The sequence below is a fragment of the Podarcis gaigeae genome (assembly GCF_964106915.1).
Source record: "Podarcis gaigeae genome assembly, chromosome: 1".
NCBI classification, from domain to species: Eukaryota; Metazoa; Chordata; class Lepidosauria; order Squamata; family Lacertidae; genus Podarcis; species Podarcis gaigeae.
This window is the reverse complement of record NC_139678.1, coordinates 121,094,182-121,116,988: the sequence shown is the minus strand read 5'-3', so window position 1 is coordinate 121,116,988 and position 22,807 is coordinate 121,094,182. Positions and strand designations below refer to the sequence as shown.

General features: G+C 43.6%; 1 protein-coding gene across 1 annotated transcript in view; it reads right to left on the bottom strand.

Moving 5' to 3' along the window:
• The window catches only part of DNAH7 (dynein axonemal heavy chain 7), a 152,927-nt gene that overhangs the window by 123,478 nt on the left and 6,642 nt on the right, over positions 1–22,807 (bottom strand). The window contains exons 4-13 of the mRNA XM_083715690.1: positions 19,562–19,712; positions 19,219–19,303; positions 16,611–16,791; positions 13,993–14,065; positions 11,645–11,770; positions 6,643–6,762; positions 5,514–5,697; positions 4,061–4,240; positions 3,275–3,550; positions 2,491–2,618 (exon numbers count right to left, since the gene is read on the bottom strand). Of these exons, the coding sequence (XP_083571816.1) occupies positions 2,491–2,618; positions 3,275–3,550; positions 4,061–4,240; positions 5,514–5,697; positions 6,643–6,762; positions 11,645–11,770; positions 13,993–14,065; positions 16,611–16,791; positions 19,219–19,303; positions 19,562–19,712 (1,504 nt within the window). The remainder of the gene's footprint in view (positions 1–2,490; positions 2,619–3,274; positions 3,551–4,060; positions 4,241–5,513; positions 5,698–6,642; positions 6,763–11,644; positions 11,771–13,992; positions 14,066–16,610; positions 16,792–19,218; positions 19,304–19,561; positions 19,713–22,807) is intronic.

The following is a 22,807-nucleotide window of genomic DNA, read 5'->3' as shown; positions in this document are numbered from 1 at the left end:
AATTCCACAACCAGGCAGCGTCAGAGAGAGGGCAGGCAGAGTTGTGCCGCGGAAGAGAAAACTGTCGCTTTACTGGGAACAGGGACCATATGATAGGGCCTGATCCTTTGCACAGAACAACGCAAGAAACAACGCAAGGGGCAAAAGAAATATAGCCCGAGCAATTATAATTGAGCAATAACTTGAGTGAGGTGCGTAGTGGCATGAGAACATATAGGGCAGCGAGAACAGAGCATCTTAAAAAAAGAACATGTCCTGATCCAAGAAGGGGAGATTCAGACATGCAAACAGCCTTCCAAGTGCACAACCATCGCTGATGAAGATGTGCATTCGGACACAGGCATTCCCATGCACATGGCATTCTCATACAGGCCCAATTGAATCGACTGCATCAGAACTGAGGAGCCTCAGGGCTATATGTGACCATTCCTTTTTTTTTTTTTATAATAATTTTTATTAAGGTTTTCCAAATTAGAACAAATCAAAGCAAATTAAATCCAATCTATTGCCAATAACTAGGACTTCCCCTCCCTACCCCCTCTTGTGTTCCAAATCTTCCAAATAAGCAATTAAATTCAACAAATTCTTATCCCCAAATTACACTCTTCGTCAATAACCCAATTTATCCAAATTCTCGTCCCCTAAGATCGATCTATACCCTTCCACGGGTTTCCCCCTTTCGAACATAGTACAGATGAAAATAAGATAAATGTAAATAATAATTTTACAGCCTTTGGATTCCAATTTTCCCTCCCCTCTTTCCCCTTTGCGTTTCACCTATCCCTCCACTTCTAATATCTTCCTGGAGTTCCCACATTACACTATATCCCTCCGGTTCTTTGCCAGTCTTTAATTACGGATGTCCAATCGTAGAAGGAGTCTATCAAATAAGGGCCCATTTCTTCTATCCAGGTTTTTATATCCAGGAGTAAAAACTCCAATTTTGTATCCATAAGCTTGTCAAACCTGAATATCCCAAATGTTCCCCCAGTTCTGTCCAGTTCTTGTTGTTTCCTTGTTCTTATCAATCATTCTCCTCCTTTTTATTTCTCTGTTCTCCCACAGAAATGTTCTTTTTCCAAAAGTTTCTAGTGTCTCTGCAGAGGTTTGTTATTCTTGAAGCAAAGCATTACATCATGTTCCTTTCATTTTCCAACAAATAGTTCCATTGTTTCCTGTAGTGTATAGACCTCTGTAGACAAAATAATGTTCCATTCCTGCAGTTTCCCAGGAGATTGAAAGTTCCATTCAACTGTTCACATTTCCTATGAAAAACACATGCAATGTCCCTCGGCTCCTCTAGGTGGATTGCAGTAACAAAGTTCCCTTCCAGAATCACATCCACCAGACCAAGTAGCTTGTTGACCGATATTTAAAACAGTTTGTATTCAATTTGTAACAAATATAACCGGCAAAGTCCTCATAACAAAATCTCTATTTTAATCTTCCTTTTTGACAGCTCTTTGACAGCTGTCAAAACCTCCATCACTTTTCTCCAGGCAGTTTCACGAATCGCTCCAGGGATTCCGGGGGGGTTGCTTTTTTTTTAAAACGATTCCACTTTTCTCCTCCAGCTCAATCTTATAATTTTCCCTCGCGAAGTTGCTGATTCGGCAAGATAAGGTTACACTCGATCTTAGTTGTCCAGTCCTTTGTTTTGGCTCTTCTACAATTTAGGGGTAGGCTGACTTCCTTTTTTCCACCTCCCCCGTTCGCTCCGAATTTTAAAAATTTATCCCCTTTTTTTTTTTTAGTCCATATTCCAATTACTCACGGGTCCTTCTTTAGAGCCGAATTTTCAATAGGAGAAGTCAGCGCTCTCCGCCGGATGGCATGCGGCTGCGCTCGGCAGGGATAGCAGAGAACTCAAAGCACCACGCTTCTCCCCGGCACCCGATCCGTAGCCTTTAAAAAGGCTCCTTCACGAGTCGGGAGGGCGCTAACGGTGCCAGCCGAGTCTCCATGTCCACGGCCTCAATCTGGCCGTGGTTTTTAAGGGTCCCCGCATCGCCGGTGCGGTAGGACCCAGCCCCTGCCAAGCCGGCTCCCTCCGGAGCTCGGAGGGAGCCCGCCATTCGGCGATGGCGCCGACCCGGAAGTCTATATGTGACCATTCCATCTTGTCCTGCACAGTACAACTCTCTACAACTCTATGATTTTTGCCCAGCTGGGATGCATCCTTGAACTCCGATGATGCCACTTTGCTGAGGAGCAAAAACCTCAGATTTTTGCACGGCTGTCATGTAGCTAATTGCACAAAGGAAAGAGTTACATCCATTGACCCACCCACCTTTCCCTCTGGCCACATCCACCACTGGCCCACAGACCTGGAAGGCTGGAAAAAGGTTGCCCAAACTTATACTGGGTACACCTTTTCACGTGGTTACAGATCCAGATCCTAAACTGTTACAAATTAGGTGCCCCCCCCCTATTAGACTTGGATCAGGGCCACCGTTGCTTGTACTTAAATAAAAAAGATATTACTCTTACCTCGTATTTAGATCCTGATGGTCTTTGAACATTTTGGCAATGATTTTGGAACAAATAGCATCAGCTCGTTTTGTCAGCGTTCTAATCAGTTCATCACAGTGCAACTCAAACATTCCGAGACGGATAACCTGCAGCACAAATATGAGTGAGAAATTTGTTGATCACAGAAAGCAATAATCCCCCCCCCAAAAAAATTTTTTTTTTACAGTTATCGCTCAATTTTAATTGCTCGGACTATATATTTTTTTGCCCCTTGCGTTGTTTCTTGATAGGTTTGGCAGTTCTGTGCAAAGGATCGGGCCGTATTGTATGGTCCCCGTTCCCAGTAAAGCAACAGTTTTCTCTTCTGCGGCACAACTCTGCCTGCCCTCTCTCTGACGCTGCCTGCTTGTGGAATTGTTAGCATTACAGCTAAACTTTTTTTAATTAAAAAAAAAGTTATAATAATCCTGCTGATCATTTGCATTTTTTCTTTCTTTAAAAAGGTAAAAGGTAAAGGACCCCTGGACGGTTAAGTCGGCTATGGGGTTGTGACGCTCATCTCGCTTTCAGGCCAAGGGAGCCGCAGTAGTCCCTATTTATCTACTTGCACTGGGGTGCTTTCGAACTGCTAGGTTGACAGGAGCTGGGACCAAGCAATGGGAGCTCACCCCATCGCGGGGATTCGAACCGCCGACCTTCTGATCTACAAGCCCAAGAGGCTCACTGATTTAGACCACAGCGCCACCCATGTCCTGGAGAACACTAAATGAAACTGCCCAGCCCACTTCCATGCATGCATTACCTTTCTAGAATTGTACTGAATTTCATCCCGGAGGTTTTGATACTGGGCAATCGCTCCTGTTATTTCGTCATACGTGTGCTCCTCTGAAAGGAACTGATCGATGTCCCGATCTGCTTGTTTGTTGATCAAATCGTGGTACTTGTCGTAGAGTTTGAGGTGCTCAATAGGCGCCACGCTCTGCTTGGCAATCTCATCTCTCACCTTCTTCTTATGCGCTTCCAAAATTTCATCCAGGATTACGGGTCTCAAGTTCATGGATCTAGTCTTGCTTTCAGGCTTTCAAAACAAGACATAGGCATAGTTTCTCTTAAGTATTTTGCTTTGCTTTTTTATTAATAGAAAAATCAAGCATGCAAGGTTTTATCAAGTTATACAGGAGCAATCCTATACTGAAGATGTACCAGCTGAATAGATTTGTGACCTAGCAGAAGACGTGCTATGTCAGCAGGTCAGATTATTATTATTATTATTATTATTATTATTATTATTATTATTATTATTATTATTTCTTCTTTATACCCTGCCCTGGGTGGCTCCCAACAACATATTAAAAACACAATAAAACATCAAACATTTAAAATTTCCCTAAACAGAGCTGCCTTCTGGTGTCTTCTAAACAGGGCTGCCTTCAGGAGAATGTTACTGAGAAATCATCCCCTCCGATGTCAACAGAGCTTACGTCCAGGGAAGTAACAGTTCATATCTATAGCTCACAAGGTATAGTTCAGTTTTTTAGCTCAAGGCTGGCAGAAAAGCAACAAACTACGTTATTAGAGAATTGCTTACCCACTTTGAATAAAGCTTGGTCTCCACTCTGGGCAGCAGGTTAACAGCTTTCACCATAACTGAATAAATATTCAGAAATATGACTTCATAGTCGGAAAATGTAGGCTCAAACTTAACATTCTCGTTTTCAAGGATCAGCCTTATTATAAATCCCGAGTGTTCATAGGCTCGATGAGATTTCTGCAGAAAAAGAACTAAATGCATTAGCTAGCATACAGAAGAGAAAGCAATCAGGCTCAATGTATTATGACTCCAACCCATGTCCCAGAGAGGTTCAGAGGGTGGCAACTAGAGAACAGGCCATTTTCTGTGGTGCTTCCCCGATTGTGGAATGGTCTCTCCAGAGAGGCTTGCCATCATTACATGTCTTTAGGTGCTAGGCAAAAACATTTCTCTTTACCCAGGCCTATGGCTATTCAATAATCTACAGCCTGTGAAAGTGTGGAGGAGAGGACTGTTATTATGATGACTAATTTTCTTTTTAATTAAGCCGTCAGTATGCTTCTTATCAGGGACGCAGGTGGTGCTGTGGGTTAAACCACAGGGCCTAGGGCTTGCCGATCAGAAGGTCTGCGGTTCAAATCCCCGTAACAGGGTGAGCTCCCATTGCTCGGTCCCTGCTCCTGCCAACCTAGCAGTTCAAAAGTACGTCAAAGTGCAAGTAGATAAAAAGCTCCCGCTCCGGCGGGAAGGTAAACGGCGTTTCTGTGTGCTGCTCTGGTTTCACCAGAAGCAGGCCAATGAGAGGCAATATGAGTTGACTCGTCATGTTGATAACTATTGACACCTGTTCCACCCTGACTTTCAAATTTGCAAAGATAATTGCAATCAGTACATTAATCACAATCTTCATGATCATGGTATCTCCTCCCTGCTAGGCAAAGTATCGGTGCATTAATAATAATTTCACGTGTCTGAATTCACCCTTTCCCCTTGAATATTCAAGACTCGCAATAACTAGCTGAGCATAAGTCACGTTAGCCAAGCTACAGCGGTGTTCCTTTGTGTATCAAAAGCCAAAAAAATGCCTGATCTTTCACACCCTTTTGCAGATACAGTGGTACCTCAGGTTACATATGCTTCAGGTTACATATGCTTCAGGTTACAGACCCCGCTAACCCAGATATAGCACCTCGGGTTAAGAACTTTGCTTCAGGATGAGAACAGAAATTGTGCTCTGGCGGCGTGGCAGCAGCAGGAGGCCCCATTAGCTAAAGTGGTGCTTCAGGATAAGAACAGTTTCAGGTTAAGAACAGACCTCCGGAACGAATTAATTACTTAACCCGAGGTACCACTGTATCTCTATATCTATATCTATATCTATATCTATATCTATATCTATATCTATCTATATCTATCCTCTATCTTCCTAGAAAATATATTCATAAGAAGCACACTGAAACATGGGGCATGTATAGACAAGTTCATAGTCCAGCCAGGGAATCTTACTTACTGGAGGGGCTACAATTAAATCTGTAAAATCCTGCATTGAAACCAAAGCTAAACTTTGAAGTTGCTGGGTCATTAAAGTAGCAGCACAGTTGAAGAAGGCCTCTAGTTTAGCACTGCTGGCATTTGTGGGCACTTGCTTTCGTTTATTGCCTTGGTAATAGATATTCTGCACTTCTGGAAACCACCTGAAAGGAAAAGTAAATGTTTTAAGTGAATCTCACCTGAACACACCTTTTAACACTATTTTTGGTATTGTTAACTAAATTGTTTCTCTCAGTATGACCTTTTTTCCACTAAAAAAACCCCCAAGAACTGTCCATTTTATCTGCAGTATCGCAGGCCACACAAAAGCATTCTCTTTTATAATGTCCCCTCAACAGGTTTCCCATGTTCTCCTAAGGGTTCAAATGTCCTGACTTGCAAAACCAGACAATAAAGTCTGTGATGAGAGCTGCTTGACATCAGTGATGTCACGGGCACTAGCCAATAGGATCCCAATACCTTGGGAGTCGAACAGAATCCGTTCCGGAAGCCAAAATGTTCCAAAACCAAATTGCAGCTTCTGATTGGCTGCAGGAAGCTCCTGCAGCCAATCGGAAGCCCCGTTGGACGATCAGCTTCCAAAAGAACATTCAGAAACCATAACACTCACTTCTGGGTTTTGATCGTTCAGGAGCCAAAACGTTCAAGAACTAGGCTGTTCGACTTGCAAGGTACGACTGCACAGTCATACAGCCACATTCCACACAGCACTCCAAATGACAATAAACACGCTGGTTAAGAGAATAATCACATCTTTCCCAACAAACAAAATATGGTGGGCTCTTCCATGAAAAAAAACCCACTGCAAACCCACCCACCCTCCCCCACAAAATAATATCATTGCAGATTAACAGGAAATTAAGATTAAAACAAAGAGCAGAATTAATTCCATTTGAATACACGAGAGTTGTGACAGGCTGATGTACATATTCAGTATACATACCCCCTAGACAGTTCTAGTATTCATATCAAAAACAACATTTCAAGTATAACAGGAAACTCCATCCCTGAACAAGCAATCGAAAAAGGAGTTGTGGCCAGCCCTTAAACCTGAGGCACATAATTCACAGAATACACTTTGGTCTTACTTTTTAAAAAGAGCGTCTTTGGTAGCTTCCATATGCCTCACAACAATGTTCTGGAAGAATGAGAGCTCCATCGATTCCGAACGATTATGAAATGCTTCTTTATCAAATAAGCGCAAATCTCTGTAGGAGTCATGAAAACAATCTGGTAAACACCTTTTCCCAAGCCACTTGCCTCTGATGTGTTTAGCTTTAAACAAAGAAAACCGTGAATGCTCTGTTTTGTTGCGTGTTAAGATCCCCAGGAGCTTCCCAATAATAAAGACACAATCGACACGGAGTTTAGTTTTAGTTTATCGGCATAATTTTGGTCACAACTTTATTGATTACAGATAGTGAATGGTTTGTTTGGGCATTAGTTCCCAACTAGCTGCACCTGACCTCAGCAGGACAGCACTGATGCCTGGGCCCCACCATATTGTCAGTACAGGTGAACACCGTGGAGGAACACTGGTATGGTCACGTGACTCAAGCTCACTCCAAAATGCTCCCAGGGACTCTTGCATGGCTCTACCCCCCGAAAGGGGTCGACAAAAGCATGGAGAGTCCCTGGATTCCTTTAACGGAATACCTGTTGTACATTGGAGGGGCCATGTTCTCTGACCTGCCCTCTAGACCACCTTGAACCAATGACTAACCGCCAAACCTTACAAAGCTGTGATGATTTGCTACACGGCAGGTGAAACCCAAGTGCTACCAGCCAATCAGCCAAATGGGAAAATTCCTACCGGGCCCCTGCCCCAACAGCAGACGACCCACAACGGCATAGCAAGGTCATAAAGGTAAAGGTAAAGGGATCCCTGACCATTAGGTCCAGTCGCGGACGACTCTGGGGTTGCGGCGCTCATCTCGCTTTATTGGCCAGCTTCCGGGTCATGTGGCCAGCATGACTAAGCCACTTCTGGAGAACCAGAGCATTTTTAAATAATTAAATATGAAAACAGATTACAAGTGTATGAATGGAAGATGCCTTAGTTTAACAGCTTATGTACAATCCAGATTGTAGCACGCGTCTTCTGACTTAAAACAGTACAGTGGTGCCCCGCAAGACGAACGCCTCGCAAGACGGAAAACCTGCTAGACGAAAGGGTTTTCCGTTTTGGAGGCGCTTCACAAAACAAATTTCCCTATGGGCTTGCTTTGCAAGACGAAAATGTCTTGCGAGTTCCTGCGGGTTTTTTCCCCTTTTTTCCCCCTTTTCCTAAGCCCTAAGCCGCTTACCAGCTGATCCGCTGATAAGCCGCTTATCAGCTGATCCACTAAAAGCCACTAAACCGCTAATAGCGCTAATCCGCTAAGCTGTCAATGGGCTTGCTTTGCAAGACGAAAAAACTGCTATACGAAGAGCCTCACGGAATGGATTAATTTCGTCTTGCGAGGCACCACTGTATGTTTCTCGATTTGAATCTAGATGGCTTCAATATTCTTATGAATTCTTTTAAAGGCATCTGGATTCAAATAAAAGTAATCACATATCTTCAATAAAAGTTGATAACGCACATGGTAATTAACATAATAAGAAAATGTAAGACTCAAAGGGGAGACAACAGAAAATTTACTTCACCATTTGCTTCCTATTTGGTGCAAGGGATAGGAAAAACACTAAAAACTCAAATTTCATTAGCTCTTCTGGGTAAAGTTTTTAATAAATCAAGAATGAGCCACTCCCTGGGCTGCTTATACCAAGTGCAAAACAAGACAACATGGTCCAAACACACTATTTCTCTTATTCCACAGGAACAAATATGTTATTTAAGTGGAATCTACTTAAATCAGCCAAGTAGAAGGGGAAACTTGTAACTAGACAGCATAAATGGTCTCCTCTATTTGTAAATCATTATTGTCTCGGGCAATTCTGCGTAACATAAAAACATAAAAAATATGTGTGATTTCAGAAAGGGAGGAAGGAAGGAATCACAGGTATTTTGCTCAGGGAATATAATTCATTTACAGGGGTGTCGAGTTGTCCCCCATATTGAGGGGGCCTGGCGTCGTGTGATGTCATATGCCCAACATAACACGCCCCTCAGCGTTTCCTACCCCCACTCGGCGACGGTGAGCTGCAGAGGATGGGGGTCCCCTCAATACTGGGGGAGCTCAGCCCCCTACCCACAAATATTAAGGGGGTTGAAGCCCCCTTCCACCCCCTATAGTTGGCTCTGCTGGTCTTCTATTAATGAGGGAAATGAAACAAAGAATGTCAGGACCACAAGGTAGTAATTCTCAACTTTTCAATTACATTTAGCGGAGAACAAACCCACTGGATCCTGAACAATAATTCCCAGTGCAACAATTTTGCCTGTGCAAAACGAAATTAATCAGATTTCATATCTTAAAAGAAAATTAGCTGCCTATTATTTAAAAGCAGATTATCTTTTTGGACTAGCTGACATGTCAAATTAAAATTTATTAAACTATCTGATGAGCTGTCAGGTACTTCTCTGCCGCATGAAAACAAAGCAGGAACAAACAACTCAATTAAAACTTCCCTGATAAACGTAACTATCTGTGACTTAAGAGAACAAAACTAAGCATGACAAAGCAACAGTTTAAAGGAATTTTTTTCTTGTCTTTTCTTTTACCACAATATATATTTATTAATGAAATAATCTGAGCTTCAGGGATGAAAATATTCCATCTGGGAATTGGCTCAACAGCTGATTTAAATGAAAAATGGCAACGTTTGTGACCTTGCTTTGTCAGGACAGAAACCTTATTCTAATTAGGCACAACTCTAGAAATGTTTTAAAGATAATGTGCTCTGACAACATTTAGTTCCTCCAGGGCTCTTGCTGTCAGAATGAGGCCCTGCCACAACAGAACAAGCCAATCAAATTTTGTCTTATTTCCCTTCATACCAACAGCCTGGGGTGAAAATTTCCAGCTATTAGTTTAGCTTTAGTTCTTTTGAATTTATTATTTTTATTACTTGCCGATGTTCAAAATTAAGCAGCTGCACCTCTGATTACTAAACACCATGGGATGAGACTGGTCATTTGTATGATCATCGTGTTTTGCAGTTTGAGGCAATGAATAAATAATATTCAACAGAATAAAGTATGGTATAAGAAAAATAATAGGGGATTTTAAAAAAAAAATAGACAGTGAACGAAGCAGAAACTTTTAGGCATCTTGCTTGTTTAAACTTGTTGTCTACCTGCCTTACAACATCCACAAGTGAAGTATTTCAAATTAAGAGGAGATCGAAGGGGCAAATACTTAATGCAGAAATGTGCATAACTAAGTACTAAATGTTTGTCTTTTAAAAGCAGATTTGGAGCACTGTAATTTTGAGTGATGGGTGGAAGAGCGCTTAGCCATTTCGCTGCCAGCCATATTTCTGCTCACTATCCTCCCAGCAAGCTATTTTTTAAGCTGTGGAGTCCCAGAAGCACAATTACTCAACTATAATATTTGCTTATAGTAGCCTTGGGCTGCTTTTCAGAGACTTGGAATTGCAGAACCGTAACCTGGAAAAGCAGAAACTAGCTCCTGGATGCATGATAAGTACTGCTGCAATAGATTTTGATGTGACAGTTGCATATGACTGTTGACTTGCGGCCAGGACTAGGGGTCTCTGTTGTACACAGAGAAGACAAATGTCCATTTGCAGGTGCAGTTTTAACGATGTCTGAAAACATGACTTCAGCAGTGTGCTGCTGGCACCAACAACACACCTCCAAAGGACCTTGCTCTCAGTGATGATCAGATGACTGGTGTGAAGAACAAGTGCCTTGGAGGTTGTCTCCTGGTGTCATAAGTAGGGAGGACCTAGGATTGCACCCTTAGGATTTTGTTTTGAGGGTGAAGCCTAAGGGGTTAGTCCAAAAGCTTTACACAAAGGGTGGCTTTTGGGGAGAGCCCCAAAGGAGAGAAAAGTGGAGACACGCAAGGGGTCTGTGAAGAAATAATAATAATAAATAATAGAAGAAGAGTTTGGATTTGGTATCCCACTTTATCACTACCCAAAGGAGTCTCAAAGCAGCTAACATTCTCCTTTCCCTTCCTCCCCCACAACAAACACTCTGAGGTGAGTGGGGCTGAGAGACTTCAGAGAAGTGTGACTAGCCCAGGGTCACCCAGCAGCTGCATGTGGAAGAGCGGGGAATCAAACCCGGTTCACCAGGTTACGAGTCTACCGCTCTTAATCAGTACAACACACTGGCTCTAATTATTATTATTATTATTAATTTATTTATTCCCTGTCCATCTGGCTGGGTTTCCCCAGCCACTCTGGGCGGCTTCCTACAGAATATTAAAAACACGATAAAACATCAAACATTAAAAACTTTCCTAAACAGGGCTGCCTTCAAATGTCTTCTAAAGGTCAGTTGTTTATTTCCTTGAGATCTGATGGGAGGGAGTTCCACAGGGTGGGCGCCACTACCGAGAAGGCCTTCTGCCCGGTCCCCTGTAACCTCGCTTCTCACAGTGAGGGGACCGCCAGAAGACTCTCGGAGCTGGACCTCAGTGTCCGGGCTGAACAAGGGGAGTGGAGACACTCCTTCAGATACACTGGGCCAAAGCCTTGGGTACAAGGAGTAGAAAAGGAGCAGAGGCACAGCATTTTCTTCTGCTTCTCCGACTTTGGGGAACTTTTACTTACAAATCTGTAAACACATCTGTACACATTTGAATTCTGCCTGATCATTTATTTTCTTCTCTTTCCTCCCCCTCCCCTTTTATGAATTTCACCCACTCTGAGACCCCACAGCTAATTGTCCCCTGACCTCCTCGCTGGCCCAAGTAGGACCAATTCAGCCAGCTAGCCCTGGGGATTATCTAATTGATTTTTGAATTTTATTGTTATTCATGTTTTTATACTGTATTTTATGCTGCTTTTATAATTAAGTGTTTTAAAGTGTTTTAAATTTGTTGTTAGCTGCCCTGAGCCCGGTTTTTGAACCGGGAAGGGCAGAATATAAATAAAAAAATATTTTTATTAGTTATTATTACATTTACATCAACAGAAGTGCAACATTTATGCATGCAAAACACTGCTTACTTAAAAGATGTCTGCCAGAGATCCAGAACAGCCAACATGGTGGGATTCATCGCATACAAATGCTCATTTATATAAGCACGAGCTGCCAGGTAGGACTTGTTCCAAGGTTTGGGCACTATCTCCATCCTATAAACAAAAAGGGAAAAAAACCCTCACAAATTAGTAACACTGAGATCCCAAGAGATACATGGAGTACAGATATATCTGTGCTGCGTTATTGAAATTTTTAAAAAATAGAAGACAAACCAGCTTGTCAGAAATTAAAAATACACCTTTGGGGAAATATATCAAAATTAAATAGGGTGGTGGTTAAGATTTTCTTCTGAGTTTGGAAATTCTTTTACTAAGCTAAAATCCCTTGTGAATGCCTAGGCCTTATCAAATTAATTAGCCGTATGCATACAATTTAGGTAGTTAATTAACCAATTAGAAGTACACTTAGAACTACTAAGTGTACACACAGGCAAGGAAGTGAGTTTGTCAGAGGCACAAAATCTGCTGGTGAGCATGACGCTTTCTCCCAAATGCCTATAGAATCTATAGGATCCCCATTGAGCACAATGGAACTTCTGCTGTGGGTCTTTGGCTGGATGTGCACAGTGTTGGTTTCATTGCAAGGCACCCCGCCATTACTTAGTTACGGCAATTCAGTGTTTGTTTATATATATATATTTCCCTATAAGGTGGAGCAGGCCCAAAGTGATTTGCAATAAATAATAATAATAATAATAATAATAATAATAATAATAATAATAATAATAATAATATATTATTTATACCCCGCCCATCTGGCTGGGTTTCCCCAGCCACTCTGGGCGGCTTCCAACAAAATATTAAAATACAATAACCTATTAAACATTAAAAGCTTCCCTAAACAGGCCTGCCTTCAGATGTCTTCTAAAAGTTTGGTAGTTGTTTTTCTCTTTGACATATGGTGGGAGGGCGTTCCACAGGGCGGGTGCCACTACCGAGAAGGCCCTCTGCCTAAACATTCAACCAATATTAAAACGCAGCATCACATTTTGACACAATTAGAAAGCATGTCAACAAGCTATCATAAAATAGAACCATCAGTTCAATAAACCTATGGGAACCTAAAATCAATATTATAGGAAGGAAGGAAGGAAGGAAGGAAGGAAGGAAGGAAGGAAGGAAGGAAGGAAGGAAGCTAGTTAAGCCTAACCCTTGTTCCTTGTGGTATTGCTGTCCTCCAAGGCACCACAACCATCTGGTTTACCTACACCAGTGGCCAAAATTGTGGAAACCTTCTGGGAAAAAAGTGTATTTCTGAAGTTTGGTAGCTCATAACACCACTTTATTTTGGAGCAATACCATAACATTATATATCAATGGAAAGATAATTTAATGAAGAATGTAATGCAACAAAGTTTGTTCAGTTATCTGTGTTCCATCAAACGTTATAGGCAAATAACCAGAAAAAGGAAGCACAACTTGCAGGATATGAGAAGCTTTCCTTCATTTGAATGTAGCAACGAGCATGAGCGTTTAGAGAGCCAATCAGGTGCTATCAAACCTCGGAAATGTACTGTTTCCAAAAGATTTCCATAATTTTAGCCACTAGTGTAGTTTGGAGTTTTGGGGTTGGTTTTTCCCCCACAACAGGCTAGCAGGTCACAGCACAACCCTCAACTTCATCCAAGGTTTCCCGGGTTTCAAAGGAAGCAGCTTCTCTCCCTCCCTCCCTGCCAGCCAGGGAGCCTCCAGCTGTGTTGCTTGGCTGCGTTGCTCACCCAATAAGGAGTCTAAGAATGACTGGGGGGTGGAGCTTGCATGCCTTGAGCCAATCAAATCGGCCGCGTTGCCTGGGGACTCGCCTTTGCTCAGCGCTTCCCAGCGGAAAAGTGACAGTGGTTTTCCTTGCTGCATCCCCTTTGCCGGGTTGCTGCGCTGTGGGAACCACTGCTTGAGGCTTCGTTTGGCTGCTGGCTGGGCTTTCTGCCTTTGGCTCGGAGGGGCTCAGAAGTTGAACATACCTGTGTTCGGAAAATCCCTTATTTGGGCTGCTGATCCCTTATTTTCGAGGCTGCTGCTCCCTTATTTTCAAATCTGTAAGTTGACAGCTATGCCCTGGTATCTCCAGCTAGAAGGTGGGAATGACCTGTCTGAAACCTTGGAGAGCTCTTGCCAGGAAGGATACACATCATCACTGCACCAATGGGGTCTAACTCATTTCAAGAGCGCAATCCCATGCATAGAAGTAGAACCATTGTGGGGAAATGTGAATTACTCCCAGGTTAAGATTGCACAGGAACTGCATCCTAAGGCAGCTTCAGGCATTTTGCCTGTTACAGTTTCTAGGCAAAAGTTTTGAAGTAGCGTTTCCTTACTCTTCACGATGAGGTGGAAGAACTTGCTTCTTGTCTTCCTCCTTTTCTCTGGGGTCTCTCAAAACAAAGTCAACTAAAAGGAGGCATTAAAAACAGAGCAGAACACAAATAATCTCAGCAAAACAGGGGAAGGGGGGACTGTGACAAAGAAGCCGAACCAATTATTTCTAAAAGATTTCAAGGGTGTTATGCAGGAGTAACCGAAGGCAACGCGGATCAAAGTCATTTGATTTAAGAGCGCTTTGCAAAACAAAACAAAATAAGTGTACATAAAAAGGCTGAACCAGCAGAAAATTAAAAGCAGCTGGGAAATAAAAACCCTCACAGTGCATTCTTATGCATGTTTACTTAGAAATAAGTCTCATAGTGTTTAGTGAGGCTTACATCGTAATAAGTGTGTTTAGGACCACGGCCAAAGAAGAACGATGGAGACCAGGCTTCTATGCCCAGAATGGATGGAAAGTTTTTCCAAGAGGAATCCTGTTTGTTTAAACCTTTCAGACAGAATTTATGTGTGCTTTCCAGAACAATTTATCCAGCAACAATGCATTGGGAATGAACAGTGGCACACGCTATTCTGCTTACGGCAGAGATGGACAACCTGCGGACTTTCAGAAGTTGCTGGATTCCAACTTCCATCAGCCCCAGAAAGCATAGCAAATAGTCAGGGGTGATGATGGGAGCTACAGCCCAGCAACACCTAAAGGGCCAGAGTTTCCAAGCATCACTCATTTACAGATAGTATTCTGCAACAGAAGTGGCTCCCCAACGGTGGAACGCTCACTCCAGAGAGACGAACCCAGCATCATCATTATCGACTTTTGGGCACCAGGCAAAGACTTTTACCCAAGCATTTGGCTCTTAATTTGAGTCCTATTATGGTATGATGGTGGGATGCAGGTGGCGCTGTGGGTTAAACCACAGAGCCTAGGACTTGCCAATCAGAAGATCAGTGGTTTGAATCCCCATGACGGGGTGAGCTCTTGTTGCTCGGTCCCTGCTCCTGCCAACCTAGCAGTTCGAAAGCATGTCAAAGTGCAAGTAGATAAATAGGTACCGCTCCGGCGGGAAGGTAAACGGCGTTTCCGTGCGCTGCTCTGGTTCGCCAGAAGTAGCTTAGTCATGCTGGCCACATGACCCAGAAGCTGTACGCCGGCTCCCTCAGCCAGTAAAGCGAGATGAGCGCTGCAACCCCAGAGTCAGTCACGACTGAACCTAATGGTCAGGGGTCCCTTTACTGTGGTATGATGGTACCCTAGTCTGCATTGGAGTTCATCTTTTAGTAGGGTGGAATAAGACTTGTCCTTTTCTACGATACTGGGATGAGCCCTTTTAGCCAATAATGTTTTTATATCTTTCCAATAGCGTTTAATTTTTTTTAATCATTTACGCTTTTACAACAGTGAGTTGCTTTGAGTCATTTTACGGCGTGAGTGATGAATAAAGGCAGCAAACAGTAACCACACAGAGGCTTTCAAACTTTCCCTGTGCTGCCGATGAAGTTGTGTTGAGGCTCAACAGGCCTGGCGACCTCCCCCTGTAAACAGAGGGCAGCATTGGCCTAACAAACCCCATCAGCAGAAGCCTTTCTTTCCTTCCCCCAATGCCGGCCCAAATTGGCTCTGGGGGATGGCCGTGAGACCCTCAAAAACAGGGCAAGGGGCAGGATCTTTCCATCTTGCACAGACAGAACGACTGGAAGAGTACAAAACTGAATCCTACCCTGGATGTGCACCTAAGAACAAAGGACACTTAGAACACCGTGGGTGGGATTCAACTGAGTCACATCACTTGCAAAATGGGCTTTTGCACCATCTCTCCCCCTCCCACCGTGTGTACCCCAAATTGGCTCTGGAAAGTTCAGGAGAATCCCAGAACACTGCACAGCAGGAGGAGGTGGGGACTGTTCCACCCAGCAAGCCAAAATGCTTGCATTACAGTGGTACCTCTGGTTATGTACTTAATTAGTTCCTGAGGTCCGTTCTTAACCTGAAACCGTTCTTAACCTGAAGCACCACTTTAGCTAATGGGGCCTCCCACTGCCGCCGCCGGAGCACGATTTCTGTTCTCATCCTGAAGCAAAGTTCTTAACCCGAGGTACTATTTCTGGGTTAGCGGAGTCTGTAACCTGAAGTACCACTGTACTGTAATAGTGTGATGCTGAGTTCCTCCCCATGTTCCCAGAATCCTCTGCTGTGTGCAGGGTTATCTCCTCAAAGATGTTGCTCTAGAAACAGTTTCTCCTTGACCACAGCCGGGCCTGTAGAGCCTCACCATTAGGATCTAATAGCATAAGCTGCCCAGGATGGCTGGGGAAACCCAGCCAGATGGGTGGGGTAATGAATAATAATAATAATAATAATAATAATAATAATAATAATATCATCATCATCATCTCACTGTATTCTGCATTTTGGGCAGGAAGTGGTGGCAAACTGCTTCAGGGACATTTGCCCATCGTTGCTTATCTTTTCATTAAGAAAACTCTGGTATATTTCCCAGTAAAACTCTAGGCTCCTCTAGAACACAGTATGGACAACATATGGGCTAAAAATGCACCTATGCTGAAACAATACTCAAGACTGACCTTCTCCAGCAAATATCACATTCGACATTACCTATTGCTTTCTTCACACTGAGAAGATAGTCCTCTCTCATTTCATCGGAGAGGGCATAAATACTGTCACTGAGCACTTTCAAATGTTGTGGCACAAGTGCCAAAACATGCTCCAGCCAGGAGTCCTCCATTGGGGCCACATGTTCCGTATCTATCCCGTGGCGAATGTAATAGTAGTATTTCTGCAAAATCAGAACATCACAGGAGATTCAGACCAGAACATGCTATGAAAAAGCAAAGCTATTTCTGGCCTTGATGGATGCATGCGTTCCCTCCCAAAATATATCTCTCTCTCTCACACACACACACACACACACACACACAAACACACACACACACAAACACACACTTTAAACATATGTGAAACATATGTCAATGTGCTAACTACAATTAACCTGTGCGTGCACGACTGCTTGGTATTTTTTGGAGTAGGGTTTCCATTTCCCCTTGCTTCCTGTTTCAAACTTTTAACCTCTAACACAGAGCCTGTGGAAGGGACTCTCTAGCTCTCTAGCTCAGGCTTCCTCAACCTCGGCCCTCCAAATGTTTTGAGACTACAATTCCCATCATCCCTGACCACTGGTCCTGCTAGCTAGGGATCATGGGAGTTGTAGGCCAAAAACATCTGGAGGGCCAAGGTTGAGGAAGCCTGCTCTAGCTGCTGGAGATGTGACAGGTATAATGCTCCATTAAAATATATGTTTGTACAACATCCTACACTGAATATTTTTGAGGAGAAGGAAAGAGAGAGAATCTACAAGACAATCTTAAATTTGCAGGGGGAAATATCCTTTTGAATTATACACCCAACACATGGAATCTAACAAAGGGACAATATGAATGGACTCTCTGGACTACGGCAAAAAGACTGGTATTGATTCACTGGAAGAATAACAATGCAGCTCCCTTTAATTATTGGATTGACAATACATACAAACTCACTGCACATGAACAAGTTGTGTACAAACGCAGACTTGCCATGGACAAATTTAATGACATTTGAAATTATTTTTTATAAATACCATATTAGGTTAAGGTCTGGTTAACTACAATAAAAAATTTTCCCCTTTTGTGTAAAGTGCACAATATATTTTTGTTGTTGTTATTGTTCTGTATTGTTTTCTACATGGGTACCATTTCTTGTTCCTTCTTTTTAATAATAATAATAATAATAATAATAATAATAATAATAATAATTTCTATTTATACCCCGCCCTCACCAGCCAAGGCCGGGCTCAGGGCGGCTAACAAGCAATAATAAAAACAAGTTGAATGATTACAACTTAAAAACAAAATTAAAATACAACATTAAAATACAGTGGTGCCCCACAAGATGAATGCCTCGCAAGACGAAAAACCTGCTAGTCAAAAGGGTTTTCCGTTTTTCGATGCGCTTTGCAAGACGAATTTCTCTATGGGCTTGCTTTGCAAGACGAAAACGTCTTGTGAGTCTTGCGAGTTTTTTCACTCCCCCCCTTTTTCTAAGCCACTAAGCCGCTAATAGCCTCTTAGCCGCTAAGCCGCTAAGCCTTTAATAGCCGCTAAGCCGCTAATAGCGCTAAGCCGCTAAGCCGCTAATAGCGCTAAGCCGCTAAGCCGCTAATAGGGTTGCTTCGCAAGACGAAAAAACCGCTAGACGAAGAGACTCGCAGAACGAATTATTTTCGTCTTGCGAGGCACCACTGTATTGAAACATTAAAATATTAAAATGTAGCCTCATCACAGGAGGAGAAAGGAAAAGAAAAAAGAAAGAGAGGGAGGGAATCAAACTGGCTCCAAGCCAAAGGCCAGGCGGAACAACTCTGTCCTTACAGGCCCTGCGGAAAGAAATCAGATCCTGCAGGGCCCTGGTCTCATGAGGCAGAGCGTTCCACCAGGCCGGAGCCAGTGTTGAAAAGGCCCTGCCTCTGGTTGAAGCTAATCTCACTTCCTTAGGGCTAACTTCCTATTTTTGTGTCCTATCTCACTCTTTTTGTGTCTTCCCGCTGCGGTGGGAACGTAAACGGTGTTTCCGTGCACTCTGGCACTCGTCACGCTGTCCCTTTGCACCAAAAGCGGCTTAGTCACGCTGGCCACATGACCCGGAAAGCTGTCTGTGGACAAATGCCGGCTCCCTCATCCTGAAAGCGAGATGAGCGCCGCAACCCCATAGTCCGCTTTGACTGGACTTCACCGTCCAGGGGTCCTCTACCTTTACCTTTTACCTTACTCTGTGCACTTGTAACTTTGTGCTTTTTGTTTTTCAATAAAGAATATAAAATAAAGCAAAAAACCCCAGCAGCCCCAGCCAGCATGGCTGAAAGTTTGGAACGATGGGAGTTTGCCCATCCACAAGCCACATGGAGGGGCCACAGGCTCCTTATTTCCCTTCTGAAGTCACTGAAAACCCCCAGGGAGGATCATCAGCAGTGTATGAGTGGATTCCGTTCACCTGACCCTCTTACCACCTTGCCCTGCCCCATCCCTGCCAAAGCTGGGAGCATCGCCATTGTCGAGAGAGCACCACTGCCTCTCTGGCCCCCAGCATCACTGCTGCAGTCCTCATGTTTCAATCCTGCTTTCCCTCCCCTTGATAAACACTCAAATCAAAGAGTCATTGTCTTGTTTACCAAAATGTCTTTTTCTATGCCCTCTGTTGCCCCAGGTTTCGCTTCTTCTATGGAAAGCTGCTGCTCCTCAGTAAGGTCTGGCTGCCTAACGAAAACAAACACGACAATTCAATCACAATGGTTTTCAAACTCCGGTTGGCAAATCAGTCCTGATCTCAGTTAAGTCAGAAGCAAGGGGATTTGCTTAGCCTCTTGCTGCTGGGCAGGAAAGTCTGTTTTTCCCGACTTTCTCAAAACTGACCTTTTTTCTTTCGGTGGTCATCCTTTTTTTAAAAAATATATGTATATTTGCACTTTCTAAAAGAGGAACTGTTCTAAAAAATAAAATTACACAGAAGCTCACATGATGATGTTAACAAGAGCACTTCTGAAATTTTCCCGGTCCTTTTTGCCGCCAGGTTTAGCTTTAGAAGTTGACGGTCCGGCACCCAAATCACTGGCTGGAGGAGGTTCCTGTGCTTTTCGCTTCTGAGCCCTCTGAGCCAGATATTCTCCTAGGGAAGAAAAGGAAGATATTGTGTGGTACCAGCTCAAATCCACATAGAATTGTAGAATTGGAAGGGATAGCTCAGTCTGTAGAGCATGAGACTCTTAATCTCAGGGCTGTGGGTTCAAGTCCTGTGTTGGGCAAAAGATTCCTGCATTGCTGAACTAGATGACCCTCGTGGTCCGTCCCAACTATATAATCCTTTCATACAAGAAGCACCTCCCTTTCTTAGCTATGAAGGGATCATCTGATCCAACCCCCTAGAATGCAGGAATATGCATCTGTCCCAAACAGGGATCGAACCTGCAACCTTGGCGTTATCAGCACCACACTCTAAACAACTGAGCTACCCAGCGTGTGACACCAAAGCTCTGCAGAATCAGCTCCTGCCTCTCCCAAAAGGGAGTTAAGAGCCTCTTTCCAAACTGCTATCCGTTGCAGGAAAATGACAGAAGGTGGGAAAGCGGCAAATCACTTCAAGGTATCCCACAAGAGTCAGATCCTTAAAGAGTCAGCTGCCTGGGGTTATTGATCAGCTGAGCTGTGGTATCCTATGCATTTGACAAGTAATCTGGGAGATCTAAACGCCCTGAACCATGCACACCAATTTAGCTGAATGAAATAATAATAATAATAATAATAATAATAATAATAATAATAATAATAATTTATTTATACCCCGCCCATCTGGCTGAGTTTCCCCAGCCACTCTGGGGGGCTTCCAATCAAGTGTTAAAAACAGTACAGCGTTAAATATTAAGAACCTCCCTGAACAGGGCTGCCTTCAGATGTCTTCTGAATGTCAGGTAGTTGTTTATCTTTTTGACATCTGATGGGAGGGCGTTCCACAGGGCGGGCGCCACCACCAAGAAGGCCCTCTGTCTGGTTCCCTGCAGCCTCACTTCTCACAATGAGGGAACCACCAGAAGGCTTCCGGCGCTGGATCTCAGTGTCCGGGCTGAACGATGGGGGTGGAGACCAGTTCGAATGCACTGAAGCAAAACTCTGATCCGAAACCTTGCTCAGTCAACAACCGGTGCTTAGTTTAGCACGGGGGTATACTAATCACCTTGCCAAAGCAATGTCATAAAGTTATGCCAACATTAGACAAGGCCATCAAGAACAAGGCTATCTGTGCCTACGAGTCATGATGGCTATACAGTGGTACCTCCGGATGCGAACGGGATCTGTTCCAGAGCCCCGTTCGCATCATGAGCAGAACACAACCCGCATCTGCGTGTGTCGCGATTCGCCGTGTCTGCGCATGCGCGTTACCTCATTCTGAGCATCTGCGCATGCGCGAGTGGAGAAACCTGGAAGTAACCCGTTCCATTACTTCCGGGTCACCAAGGGACGCAACCTGAAAACGCTCAACCTGAAGCGTCTTTAACCCAAGGTATGACTGTATATTTGTATCAGAAGCTACCCAGTTCTGCTAGCAGAAGCCAGTGCAAGGACTCCCACTAGCCGAGCAAGGCTCCCCCTCTACTCCCGTGTGCCACTACCTCCCCCCAATCCCAGGGTGCAAGGGGAGTAAATGGGAGATCATTCCATCAGGCAAGCAAAAATTCCACTCCATACCTCAATACTAGCTGCTGGAGATTGTGAGGTGGCAAAGAGTGTTATTGGGCTCATCTCTTGATTGTGGCCTTCCCCTGGGCATTTAGTTGGCCACTGTTGGAACAGAATGCTAGACTAGATGGGCCTTTTGTCTGATCAAGCAGGGCTCTATCTATCTATCTATCTATCTATCTATCACATCGCAAACTACAGCCCCATCAGATTTGTATCTGCTGGCAAAAGTCGCAGTGTTGATACGATACGATACAATACGATACGATACGATACGATACAATACAATACAATACAATACAATACAATACAATACAATACAATACAATACAATATCTTTATTTCATTGTTCTGTATGGGACAATGACAATAAAGATATCATATCGCAGCGTAGCGTATCAACACTGCGACTTTTGCCAGCAGATACACGGGTGCAAATATTTAGTCTCAAATCTATTAGGGCTGGTTCACACATGTATTTTCATCCCCTGGTGGCTGTAGCTCCGAGTAACCACAGAAATGCAGGATTGGGCCATCACAAACCTATCACCACAGACAACCCTTTCTAATCACCTCATTGTACTTCAAATACAATGCCTTTATACTAGGTCTGTTAATATGCCACAGCCAGTCATCAAGGGATGCGTGCATCTGAGGAAAGAAGCCCTTACTAGGGCAATGTGTTTTAATTCATTAACTGAGCTACCTTTTGCTGGAAAAGCTATCAACTTATGTTGAGATAGTGTCAGGGACCATGCTGAGGAGGGCTGCACTGTGGAAGAATGTTGGGAACCACCCCCTCCCCCTGATCCTGATCCTGAATCTTCCCAAGAGCAGGAGGACAGTATAGATCTGGAACAGCGGTTTGCAGAGGGATATAGTTCAGAAGACAGAAGCTGGGAAATACTGGATGGAGAACAGCTAGCAGAAGAAACACTGGGAGAGAGAGAGTTAACAGATTCACAATCTCTGGACGGCATCCCTCCGCTCTCCTCAAGGTCAAGAAGAGCTCAGAAAGTTTAAGAACAGAAAGCACAGAGGGGACAACCTCAGATTACAAGACGTAGGAGGGACGTGGATTAATAGGGATGGAAGAGGGTGTAATCCTTAATTGGGAGCACCGCCATTTCTAGGACACGTGTTCTTTGTTCCCTCACTGTGATTATTAAATTTTCTAACAGGCGTGCCTGGCGTGCTCTGGTCCATGGGGTCACGAAGAGTCAGACATGGCTAAACAACTAAACAACAACAACAACAACTGGTAAGACGACTCTTTTTCCTTTGTTCTGCTTATTTACTGCCACGGGGGGGGGGGGGGAGGAAGTCAATTCCCTGAAGCCTGACAGCTAGTTCATATATCGTGTGCATATATCAAGTGTGCCCTACATGCAGTCATTTCACAGGCTAGCAGGGTTTACACTGAGGTTGATTCAGTTTTCATTTTGGCCATAAACTAAAAGAGAAGTGCAAAAATACAATCCAGTAAATGATCGAAAGAGCACCCACATATCTTCCAGGTTATTATAATGG